Source organism: Cebus imitator, unplaced genomic scaffold, assembly GCF_001604975.1.
Source record: "Cebus imitator isolate Cc_AM_T3 unplaced genomic scaffold, Cebus_imitator-1.0 Scaffold193, whole genome shotgun sequence".
NCBI classification, from domain to species: Eukaryota; Metazoa; Chordata; class Mammalia; order Primates; family Cebidae; genus Cebus; species Cebus imitator.
This window is the reverse complement of record NW_016107508.1, coordinates 747,568-760,534: the sequence shown is the minus strand read 5'-3', so window position 1 is coordinate 760,534 and position 12,967 is coordinate 747,568. Positions and strand designations below refer to the sequence as shown.

General features: G+C 50.6%; 1 protein-coding gene across 4 annotated transcripts in view; it reads left to right on the top strand.

Annotated features, from left to right (window-relative positions):
- Positions 1–12,967, top strand: part of CCDC88C (coiled-coil domain containing 88C) — a 151,593-nt gene that overhangs the window by 57,270 nt on the left and 81,356 nt on the right. For 3 of the 4 annotated variants that reach the window (XM_017546947.2, XM_017546945.2, XM_017546946.1), the window contains exon 4: positions 2,949–3,018. In XM_017546947.2, coding sequence (XP_017402436.1) covers positions 2,949–3,018 — 70 coding nt within the window. Of the gene's footprint in view, positions 1–2,948; positions 3,019–9,527; positions 10,257–12,967 lie in introns of those variants that run through there. The other variant, XM_017546948.2, reaches the window with a different exon arrangement.

Genomic DNA, 12,967 nt, shown 5'->3' with positions numbered 1-12,967 from the left:
TTTTTGAGACTGAGTCTTGCTCTGTCGCCCAGGCTGCAGTTTAGTGTATTGCAGTGTCACAATCTTGGCCCACTGTAACCTCTGCCTCCTGGGTTCAGGTGATTCTTTTGCCTCAGCCTCCTGAGTAGCTGACATTACAGGCATGCACCACCACACCTGGCTAATTTGTGCATTTTAGTTGAGACAGGGTTTCACCATGTTGGCCAGGCTGGTCTTGAACCCCTGACCTCAGGTGATCCGCCCACCTTGACCTCCTAAAGTACTAGGATTACAGGGGTGAGCCACCGCACCCAGCCTGGAGTATAGTCTTGAGGCCGAGAGGGGCAGGCCGATGTCGTTGGGCACCCTCCTTTCACTGAATAAGTTAGCCGGAAATTAGATTTCACTGATTTTACTTGTGTATTTTGCCGGGGGTGGTAGAGCAAGGGTGTTAGAACCCTCTGGCAAACTCATGCACTTAAGAGAGGATTTTTTTCACATTGACTTTTCCCAAGCCCTAAAGGAGGGCTGAGGCTGTTCAACAATTCACACTATTGTCCAATGCGGACAGATATTTACCAGCTGAGACATGTTTGAGAAAGCATGAGCCATCGCTGCATGTGACCCTGGATAATGGAGAGACGTGATTCCAGCATTGAATGGAAGGGAGCTGGTGTGTTCTGGAGTGGGATATACCTCACGGTTTAATATCTCCTCCCGCAGTGTGGACACGAGCCACAGACAGTAAATGGGGGGCAATAAAACCACATCTTGTAAGTTCTCTGCAGGTGTTGGCCTCTCCTGGCACGTGGCATAGGCCCCCCATTCTAATCTGACTCAGAGATGGTCTGAGATACGCACCTGGACCATGTGGGCTGTGTAATTACCCCCTCTTCTAGCGCTGGAGATTCTGCCTGTTACGCAATAGAGCGACTTGTGAAACCAGTTGTGTCTCAACAGAAACGTTTTCCAAAAGGCCTAAGAGGAGCTTTCTTGGTGAAGAATTTCTATAGTGGTCACTTTTAGAATAGTTATGAAACCCACTCTATTCTTTGTCTTCCGTAAAATTGGATTTTTTTTTGTTTTTGACAGACAGGGTTTTGCTCTGTCACCCAGGCTGGCGTGCAATTGTGCAACATAGCTCACTGCGGCCTGGAACTCCTGGGCTCAGGCAGTCCCCCGAGTAGCTGGGACCACAAGGGCTCAGTGCCACACCTAGCTGATGCTTAATTTTTTGTAGATAGGGGTTTTTCCTATGTTGCCCAGGCTGGTCTCGAACTCCAGGCTCAAGCCTCCCACCTCAGCCTCTCAAAGTGTTGGGATTACAGGTGTGTCTACTGTGCCCTGCCAGAACTGGAATTTTAAGATCTCCTTATTTGCGAATGACATGGTGCATCTGGGCATGGAAGACTGATTTGCCCCGAGAAATGTTCAGGGATGTACTTGGTGGGCAGGTCCGTGCGCAGGCTCGCTGAGGAGAGCCTGTAAAACGGACCCAGACGAGGGAGCCTGATTGATAGCAGATGGCTGGGCCTTCTCTCCAGGCCCGTTGGCGTGAGGGCCAGAAGGCAGCTCGCTGCCTGTGCCCCACCTCTGGCTGTGCAGAGCAGCTCTGATGTATCCCTCACTAAGGAAGTCCGTGCTGTAAAGGAGAGAAATGTCCCGTTTATAACTTGTGAAAGATATGCGTAGTGCTGGATCCTGAACCATCAGATTAGAAAGGCTCAGTAGCATCTCTTTAATATTTATTCCTTGTTATTGTTATTTTTCTTTTTTGGGGACAATCTCCATCTGTTCTCCAGGCTGGAGTGCAGAGATGTTAGCTCCTTGTACCCTCGACCACCCAGGTTCAAGCGATCCTTCCACCTTAGCCTCCCAAGCAGCAGGGATCCCAGGCATACGCCACTATACCTGGCTAATTTAATTCATGTGTGTGTGTGTGAGTGTGTGAGTGTGTGAGAAGATGGGGTCTTGCTGTGTTGCCCAGGCATATACCACTATACCTGGCTAATTTAAGAGAGAGAGAGAGAGAGAGAGAGAAGATGGGGTCTTGCTGTGTTGCCCAGGCGGGGTCTCAAACTCCTGGCCTCAAGCAAGCTGTCCTCTCGCCTCAGCCACTTAAAGCATTGAGACTGCAGACAGGAACCATAGTGCCTGGCCTCCTAATTTTTGAATTGCTCAAGCCATACAATAAAAATAAGGATATCTTTTTTTTTTTTTTTTTTTTTTTTCCGAGACGGAGTCTCACACTGTCGCCCGGAGTTGGAGTGCAGTGGTGCAATCTTGGCTCACTGCATACCTCTGCCTCCCAGGTTCAAGCGATTCTCCTTGCCTCAGCCTCTCAAGTAGCTGGGATTACAGGTGCCCACCACCACACCTGGCTAATATTTTTGTGTTTTTAGTAGAGGTGGGGTTTCACCATGTTGGCCAGGATGGTCTTGATCTCCTGACCTCGTGATCCACCCACCTCTACCTCCCAGGGTGCTGGGATTACAGGCGTGAGCCACTGCGCCTGGCTGAAAAATAAGGATATCTTTTCTGTTTTTGTTTTTATTTTTTATTTTCCCATGCTGTTCTCATGATGAAAATAAGGATATCTTTAAAAAGGAGACATCCTTCTGCCATCCTAGCATGTCGTACATCACCTTTTTTCCCGAAGGCCTCTCTACCTATGTAGACATAATTTTAGCTTTTATTTTCATTTTAAAATACACTTTTTCTTTTTTCATAACCCCATTAAATCTCTTGTAGACATACTTTTTGTTTGCTAACTGTCAAGACAGAAATACAGTGAGGCTTTGGCTTTTGAGTTTGCGTTTTACGTGCCCCTTGCTGTCATTATTAGCACCTTCGTGGTCACCCAGGTGGCTGTGCACCCACCCAGGGCCTTCATTAATTGTCATTTACTTAATCTCTCTTTATTTTTGTTTCCGGTTCTTAATGGTATCTTTTCCCCTTTGTTTCTGCAGGAAGTTCTCCAGCAGCTGATTGTAATGAATTTGCCCAATGTTTTGATGATTGGCAGAGACCCACTATCTGGTGAGTGAAAGCCGCCCCCTTCCCCCCCTGCAGTGCCCGGGCAGTGCCATCAGCTTCGGGCAGCTGTTGGCCATAGAGCTCTGGCTGCCAGCTTGGGCCAGCACAATGAAAACACGTGATCATTTTGGTGAGATTTTAAAGAGTGAGGGTCCATTACCCTGAGGCATTCAGCCAAGAGCACATTTCTTCCTTAAGAATGAAGCCTTCCCAATCCCTCAGATGTGTGTGCCGAGGCCACGGCCTGTTCCTCCTGGGAAGATGGGTCTGGGTTTAGGTGCCTGAGTCGTACGGTCTGGTGGACTCACCCCCTCAGTAAATGTGGAATCAGCTGACACCATCAGGGAGTGTGGCACCTTAGACAAGAGAGTAAGAATCTCTTTAGAGAACTGACATTTGTCTTCACTGGGTCCCACGAGCCTTCATTCATGCTCGGTGACGGAGCTCATTGATCTGTCTTAGGTCTCCCTGCTGGACTCGGCTCTGCTGGCAGACATGGGTTCTAGGTCCCTGCAGTCTCTGATGCTCAGTGTGAGTTTGAAAGACCAAATGAGGCTGAGAGCAGTAGCTCATTCCTGTAACCCTAAAACTTTGGGAGGCTGAGGGAGGAGGATCACTTGAGTCTAAGAGTTTAAGACCAGGCTGGGTAACATAGTGAGACCTCATCCCTAATTATAACATTTAAAAAAGAAAGACCACGCGAAATTCCTCCTGGCATCTTACAGAAAGTCAGAACTTAATTTACCTGACAGATAACTCCCTGGGTGCGTTAAATGGAGTGATGCCTTGCCTTCCTTTCACGTTTGCGTGTGTTTATCTGCATCCATAGCGTGTGGACAGCAGCGGCTTCCCTGTTGCGTGGGGGCACTCTTTCTGGGCTCCAGCTGGCTGAGGTGTCCGCCTTTTCTCTGCGTGAGCCAGAAGGAGAAACTTCCCGGGACCCCAGTTAGTCTTCAGTGCTCTGGTCCGTGGGCACTCACCGCCTTACGTGGGGACTCTACAAAGGCCACCCCTGGCCCTCCTGGTGGCCCGTGACAGCAAGTGCCCTCTCCCACTCCATGAGTTAGTAGCAGGCAGCCTTTGGTTCTGCTGCCTTGCCGGCTCTGCTGTGGGGCCATGTGTGTTCCAGCTTTATTTCACAGCTCCCCCAGAGAAACGCAGGGGTGCCAAGTGCAGTCCATGTTGGCCACAGCCCTGGGCTCCAGGGGCAATGGGGACTCTCATGATTTCTGGTAACTTCAGGGAAGTGGAATCTCTTTTGCTGAGCAGAGCCGTGCTGCCTTCCTGGTTTATTTGGGGCTGGTGTTACGGGAGGGGATGAGAGAGATGCCTGCAGAGGCTGGCAATGGCTTAGTCCTGCTGTTTGCCTACCCTGGGGACAGTGGAGGACAAGAGAGGAGGATAGTCACTCCTTAGCAAGCCCAACCTGTGCTTGGCACTGAACATGAGTTAAAGATGGAATGAAAGGCCAAGCGTGGTGGCGAGACCTATCTCTACAAAAGATAAAAAAGTTAGCTGGGCATGGTAGCATGCAGTTGTAGTCCTAGTTACTTTGGGAGGCTGAGGTGGGAGGATTGCTTAAACCCAGGAGGTTGAGGCTGCAATAAGCTATAATTGTGCCGCTGCACTCCAGCCTGGGTGACCGGCAAGACTCCATCTTTAGTTAATTAAAATTTGTTTTGAAGGAATGAAAATGTGCTTCTGGGGTGTGGCTGCGCCCATATCCGTTTATAGTGAGGGAACTGAGGCTCAGAGGGCTTGGGTGCCATGCCCTTGGCCAGCTGGCCTGTAAGCAGAGAGGCTGATTGGAAACCTTTTCTGTCCGCCCCCACACCTCAGCCCCTTCATCTGTCACACACAGACATCTTTGGGTCAGGTAGAACTGTAGGCAGTTGCCAATATTCAGCCTTTTGTGACCAACAAAAACGGCAGTTGTATATGGTTGACCTTAATATGAAACACATCCTTCTCCCGATTATCCTCACCCCTACCTTCAGCTCCAATGCCACCTGTGTAACTTGCCCCTGTTCCTGCTGGTGCTCCCCTTGTCTCATCCCCGCAGGTGTCTCCCCTTCCACTGCCATCTGGGAGCCTGTCCTCTCTGTGCCCCGCTGCCATCAGGCACCTCCCAACACCACAGACAGAGATTGTCCATGGCAGAGAATGTAGTCCCCACCTCAGGTCTGCTGCCAAACAGAAACATCTGTAGAGATGTGGATGCTGATATTTTTAAAAACAGCTTTATTGAGGTGTCATTTGCATGCTATAAAATACACCCATTGTAAGTGTGTAGTTCAGTGATGTTTTTCATAAGCGTATATACAGAGTCGTATAACCCTAACCACAATCCAGCTTTAGAACGTCGGGGGGAAGCTGGTTTTGGACTGTTGACAGGTGAATTGAATGTCCCCAGGACCACCATGGTATATACTCAGCCCATGTGGATCAAAGAGGTTCTGGTCCCAGCTCCAGAAGTGGAGTTGGAGAAACTGGACAGTGAGCTCTGGGAAAGTGAAGGGTGGGAGTAACTGTCCATCACTGAGGGCTCGCAGGGCCCCTGGGCTGCGCTGACTGACATGCTGGATGGCAGCCTCGGCAGGCTGCACATGGAGGGCAGTGCATCGGGGCTGGGGGTCCAGGAGCTGGGTGCACGGATGGGTAGTTTTGACAGGGGCCCCAGGGTGCTCTGACAGCAGAGGAGGCTGGCACGGGACATCCAGCAGTAGGAAGACGCAGACACCAGTGCCGGGGGCAGAGAGAGGTATTTATGAAATAGCATTTTCAGTTTTAAATTGTAAAAATAGATGTGTGAAGCTTTTTTCGTTTCTTTTTAAACAAATAACAAAGTTGGTGTTTTTATAATTTGTGTGGTTGCCTGGGCTGGGTGGGCGTGTGCTTTTCAACTAAATCTGTCCCCGCGCGTGTGAGGGTCTTGCTTTATACTCTTTCTGGTGGATGCCGACATCGTACTATTTATAACTTTATTTTTATTTTTTTTTTTTTTGAGAAGGAGTCTTGCTCTGTCACCCAGGCTGGAGTGCAATGGTGCAATCTCAGCTCACTGCAACCTCCGCCTCTTGGGTTCAACCGATTCTCCTGCCTCAGTCTCCCGAGTAGCTGGGACTACAGGCATGCACCACCACACCCGGCTAATTTTTGTAATTTTAGTAGAGATGGGGTTTTACCATATTAGCCAGACTGCTCTCGAACTCCTGACCCCGTGATCCGCCCCTCCCAAAGTGCTGGCATTACAGGCATGAGCCACCGTGCCCGGCCATTTATAACATTTTGTTGTGTGGGGTAACTTTTCTGTTTTGGACACATAACATCACAAGCTCCCATATTTCAGATCCCAACACAGCATCGCTGTCCCCCAAAACAAATGTACTAAAAGACCCTGGGAGGCTATGCATTTGTCCCCTTTCTCTGACCTGAAAAACGGAGGTGTCACAGCTTAGTTTCTCTGTATGCCTCACTTAACCTCCCACACCCATCAGACAGAAGGGTGTTCACTCTCCTACCCTGGGTGGCCGTCAGGGACAGTGCAGTGACTAGGAAACAGTACTTCGTGTACTTAAAACTGTGTTTGAAACCTCTCCTCGGCATCTACCCTTCTTGGCCCAAACTCCTCACCACCTTGTGCTATATCCGCCCCGGGGCCGTCTCTGGGTTTCTGCTCTGATGGTGCTGTGGTTTTGCAGCCCACTCTCAGCTGTACCCATGTCCATGGGGAGGGGGTCTGTCTGGTGACTCACTGCTGTAGTCTCTGTTTCTCTGAGCATGGCCTGGGCTCTGACTGGACCCTGCTTGAACCCCGTCCTCACTTTTATATGATGGCTCATAGCAGAAGAGACGGGCACCCATAGTGGGGCAGCGTGCAGGCTTCTGGGGCCTGAGTGGCATAGAGTGTCCTTTGCTTTGTTTCCCCTCAGTGCCCCCCCTAGCTACCCTGCGTTGTCCTGGCTGCTCCCCAGGGCGGTGTCCTCACCCCTGCCCCCTGCAGTCTGCTCCCAGCATGGCAGCCCGAGCAGCCTACTCCTCATCAGCTGACTGTCACTTTGCAGCCCCTTCTGGGCACCAGGGCCTGTGCGCTGGCAGTTCTGTTTGCCAGCGAGCTGTGTGAACCCCTCCTGTGCGGCCCTGCTCAGTGTGGCCCCGTCGTCTTTGTCCGCTCTGCTTTCCTCCCTCCATACCTTTCGGCACCTGTGACTATACCGTTCACTTACTTTTTCCTGTCTGTGACATCGCATACTCTTCCCCGTCTAGGGTGCATGCTCTCATGAGAGCAGGAACGTTAGGATTTTTGTTGTCAGTGCATTCTGAATGTCTAGATCAGTGCCTGGCACGTAGTAGGTGCTCAGTAAATCTAGCATCCATGCAGGGCGCCCACCTTTCGTCCTTTCTCCACTTTGTTCCTCCCTCAAGCTGGGGCCCCCAGCAGGTGTTAATCACTTGCTGTCATAGATAAGAAGGCCATTTGTCAGTGGTCAGGGTCAAGTGAGATTCCGTCTCTGCCTAGTATCATGTCTCTGTCTCCCCTAGGCCTGAGATGACCCCCTGAAAACCACCTTCGCCATCTGGCCAGCCGTGCAGCTATTAGACATTTTCTGTGGTTACTGATGAGTGCATTCTACAAGAAGCCTATGAGAAGCAGGAGCTCTCGCCTGTGCTGTCTGAGCAGAAAGGGAGGGTGTTGGGTGGAGCTAGACGGGCTCCGGGGTCCCTCCAGCTCTGGCTTCTCAGCATCGTTCTCAGCAGCCAGGCTTGTCACTGTGCCACATGCACAAATAAAGACTAGATTTGTCTGACAGGAAGCCAGGGTGTTAGCAAATTACTTTCTGCGATGAATCATAGGACAGTCGTGCTGGAAGAGAGCATTGTTTTGTCTTCCAGGGTTTGCATCCAAGTGCAGTAGTGGCTCCAGACTCACACATTGCCGGTCCCACCGAAGCCATTTAGAATGGAAGGGAACGAGCCATATAGATGCAGAATCTCAGCCCAGAGAGCGGAGGAGCTTGTTCAGAGACACACAGCATGGAGGTCCCCCTAGGTGAAAGATGGATTTCGCACCATAAATTGCACAGGTGGCTACTTTCATGGATAGTTGGCCACTGGTTCCAAGCAAGAGGGTCACCGTTACTGGTCTGCCCCGATGTTTCTTACTTTCTAAATGCCAAGCAGGGTTCCTGGGAGCCCGGGAGGAGCTGCGACTCCATATGTACACCCGCAGGGTCCTGTCTGTGAATACCACTGGAATCTTTGGGAATATCCTTGCTGTTTCAGTAATTGCTCTTCAGTGGCCTGGCCCTTTGTCTTATGTTTTCTCCCTCTTATGGTGGTTACAGAGGGAGAGCATTCCAGCTACAGAAGAAGCACCCCGAAGAGTCAGGGTTCTGTGCATACAAAATGCTCTGACCGACATTCCTTCTTAAATGTATTTACTGCACTGGCTGAGGAAGTCAGAAGGCCAGATTTCTGACCTCCCCAAATAATACCCTTGCATCCTTCCTCGTCTAAGCTGGCTGCTTGAACCCCTAGGCCAGAGGCTCACAGAAAGAGCTCAGCCCAGTCCCCTCCTTCAGCTCCCCTCCGCTGGTGAGATGAACAGGCTGCCTCTGCTCAGGAAGCCCCCAGTCTGTGTTGAGGCAGGAGGGGAAGACAGAGTCTACAGTGACATTTATTCCAGGACAGAAGATGGTGCGAGAACGTGCTTCACAGCCAGTGCGGGGGGCCTGATGCGTTCTGCTTAGATAGGTCAGGAAGGCTTCCTGGAGGAGGCAATATCTGGGCAAGGCCTCGGACAGAGAAAGCAAGGAAAGGTGTTCTAGGTGGAACAAGCTCAGCGGAGTGGAAGTTGGCTGGGAGTCCCATGAGGAGCCGCCACCCTGGGGCAGAGAGGAGGTCTTCTGTGACAGCTGAGGTTTAGGTTTCATAGGCCAGAGGAAACAGACCTCCTGAAACTCCTTGGAATTTAATATTTAACCCTCTCAGTTTTGACTTGCTCTCCTCCCAGGGTATCCTTGGAGTGCTTTTCAGATCCCATGGAAACGTCTCTCTTGTAGCCCACGTGGTGTAGCCCTGCCTTCCTTCAGAGGGCCCCGGGAACTTGTGAGGGCTGGGTGTGCCTGAGGCTTGCTGACCTCCACCTTGGCAACCCAGGCACAGGCTCAGACTCTGGCTTGTGGGGAGCAGTCCTCCTGCTGCTGAGATTGCGCTTTTAAAAATTAAAAGTGGGCGAGGTGGCTCACGCCTGTAATCCCAGCATTTTGGGAGGCCAATGTGGGTGGATCACGAGGTCAGGAGTTGGAGACCCACCTGGCCAACGTGGTGAAACACCGTCTCTACTAAAAATGCAAAAATTAGCTGGACATGGTGGCATGTGCCTGTAATCCCAGCTCCTCAGGAGGCTGAGGCAGGAGAATTGCTTGAACCGGGACCCAGGAGGCAGAGGTTGCGGTGAGCTGAGATCGCACCACAGCACCCCAGCCTGGGCTACAGAGCGAAAGCGCTGTCTTCCCTGCCCTGCTGCCCTCCCCTGTCCCGCCCTGGCTCCAGCCTGCTTGCTCTGTGGTGTGGAGGCCCAGGGTCTGCCACTCAGGCTTAATGAGCCATTTTTGTGTTCTTTTCCCCTACCCTTGTTGTTTTCATTTTATTTCTCCTGGCCCATATTCTCTAATCCTGTGTACAAATGTATATGTATGTATATATGTAACTTTCATATTTGCAAAAAAAAGCTTGGGGCCTTTGAATGGGAGGGAAGAAATAAGTAAAGAAAGAGAAAACTAATCTTGCAGGCATTTTGATTGTTCTAAAATTTCCTCTTTCATGTTTGAGAGAGAAGTTTTGGAAAAGCAACCAAATGCTGTTTCAGACGACCCTGATTCCGTCCTGCTTCTTTGCTTCCGTGCTGCTTGTTGGATCCAGAAGTGAGGCCTCCAGTCCATGTGTGGTGCTGGGGCACGTGAGCTGGGAGCCAGGAGCCGGGACTTTCCTTTCCCAGGAAGGTGCAGAGCTTGGCTGACACCAAGCCCAGGCCAGCGTCACAGCATAGCCCACATGCCGGCCTCCGGGCACCCGCCGCTCTGCCTAGAGACCAGACTTTGTTAGTAAACTTCTAGCGATGGCCTGGGCACAGAGAGAACGCGCTGCTGGCTGCCACAGCTACACCATGGCTTCCAGCATGCTTGCTCTCTGTGGCCACCACCATCTGCAGAGGAGGGAAGAGATGCTGTTTGTCAAAGGTCTTTAGGTTTGAGTTTTCCGCCTGGCGGTTGGGAGGGACCCTTTCCCAGAGTGTCCCCTACCTGCCCTCGCTCTTCACCCCTCCCAGGGCAAACTCTGCAGGCTTTGGCTGATGCTGCTTTTCTGTCCTTCAGTTGTTTGGTACTGGGAAATGGATTCGCTCTCAGCTTCTGCAGCCGTGGCAGGCAGGTGGAGTAGGAAGTCATTTTTGGGGTGAGGGTGGTCCAAGGGGCTGTTTCAAATTGTTCTACATGATCTGGGGGCAGCTGTCTTCTGTGGTGCCTGGTGGTACTGGGGGGTCTGTGAGGGTGGGGCCAACTTGACACGGGCAGCAGAGGGACACAAGGATGCAGGGCCACTGATCAGGGTGCCGCGGAGGCTCCCGCACCATTCCACACAGGCCTGCGGCTTAGTGCCTGCCAGAGTCCATGGTTGATCAGTGTTTGTGCCTGGTTATGTTAATGCTGGGGTGGGGGCACATGTGGTGACATGAGGATTTCACAGGGGTCGCTCCCTGGAATGTGAGCCCGTGTGTAGAGGTGCCTGGCTCCTTCCCCGTGGGTGGGAACACATATGATGGAGGGTCCCCATGTGCCCACCCATGGTGAGTTCTCCACCTCTATTATTCCTCAGCACTGCCTGGGAAGTACCCCTGACTGTTAAAATAATAGTGAACAGCTCTTCCTATTGTAAGCTGAGCCCTGAGGAGGCCCTCAGGGCTGTGCCCGCGTGGGTGAGTGTTGGGGTGTGCCTGTACACTGAGGAGAGAATACGGGGTCGTGTTTGTTACACTGCTGTTTTCAAATCACTGTCAGAGCCTTGTGAGCATCTTTATGAAATAACTGGTTTTTAAGTACAAAACCAGGGACAGCAGTTAGTGGTTCACACCAGCGTGTAAGCCAGAAGAGAAGAGAATTATGAAGCACACACATATCTGTGCCGTAGAAGACAGAAACTGAAACTGCTCTCTTTGCTGTTCTACCCAAGCACTTGATGCTAACAGTTACCACCACCCAGTCAGCGCACGCTGGTTGAATAACCTGCATGGGGCCATGGGGATCAGAAGTGAAACCACTGAGTTTCCCGCTTTAGAAGGAAACGTAGATAAGCTAGGAGACGGTAGGTGGTGGTGGACCCGGGGGCAGATCTTAGTTCTGTGGCTCAGCCTTTCTGAGCTGCATTCTTTTTGTTTCTAAGATGGAGCTCATAATAATGCCGCCTTTGGGGGATTGCTTTTGGAATTAAGTCAAATGGTAGCATGCTGTATATTAAGGGGCAGTAATGGTGGTCTGTTGGCGGGAAGGGCAGAATTACCTCTGCAGAATACAGTCAGTCCTTCCAGGTTGTGAGGGTTAAACCCTGAGCTTGGCTGGTGATTTGCAGGTCCTAGACCTCTGAGGTTGTGGGGAGCTGAGTTAGCAAGTCAGAGGAATCAGTTTCACTGTTTTATCTCTGAGCTAGTCATCTGTGCAGAGAAATCACTGTGCTTTCAACCCCAGCAAAGGGCATTCAGTTTGGGGCTGGAAGGGCTCGCTCTTGGAAAGGGATGCTTGCCTGCCATTGCGTAAATCTCCCACTTCACACCTCCATCATCATTTATACACAACAAGGTTTAGTTTCTGTGTCCAGAAATCAGAAAGTGTCTTCTGTTCAGGTGTGGTGGCTCACGCCTGGAATCCCAGCACTTTGAGAAGGCAAGGCAGGTGAATCACTTGAGGTCAGGAGTTCGAAACCAGCCTGGCCAACATGATGAAATCCTGTCTCTACTAAAAAATAAAAAAAAATTAGCCGGGTGTGGTGGTACATGTCTATAGTCCCAGCTACTTGGGAGACTGAAGCAGGAGAATTGCTTGAACCCAGGAGGTGGAGGTTGCAGTGAGCCGAGATCGTGACACTGCACTCCAGCCTGGGTGACAGAGCAAGACTCTGTCTAAAAAAAAAGTGTCTTCTGAACCTTTGCATGGCTACATCTTAAAGACCCAAAGAGTGGAGTCAAAAAGGACTCTTCAGATTATATACCAGTCATGGAAGGAAGATAGGTTTTGTTCCATGTGTCAACGCCCATTAACTGGTAGTCCGTAGAGTGCTGTGTTCAGAAGGATTCTGAGGCCTAGTTCCACCCCGACGTCAGAAAGTTCTGTGATTGACTAATCATGTCCGCCATGGACTCAGGATTAGCAAGTCGCAGAATCTTTAAACCTTGATGTAATGTACATTTTAGAGGATGGTGTATTTTAATTGTCCGACTATGTTTCTATCCTCACATATGCCCTTGTTAATGTGTGCTGTCATGCAGTTTCCCTTCTGTTTTGGAAGCTTATTGACGGTTAACATTCTGCAGTTTTGTATATAGCTCATGTCGGCCTGTCAGCATTCCATTTCTGCTAAGATAGGCTGGGGTGAATTTCTTTGTGTCAAGACTCCAGGAAACAGGTAGTAAGGTAAGGTTTTTCTTAGACTCAGCTATTGACTCAGGCCATCCTGGGATTTCCCCTAGGGTTCTCCTGTACTCGAGAGAGTGTAGATGTGGGTTAAGTGTGGAGTGTGCCTGGTCTGATGTTTCTCGATCCCCGCCCCCAGTGGTTGCTTGTGACTTTTTTGGTGTAGGAATCCACATCGTTTTATAACCTGCCCCCGTTTCTCTCTCTGAACACACCATCTCAAGTAAGTGTAACCACAAAAGCACTTAAATCTTTTTTTTTTTTTTTTT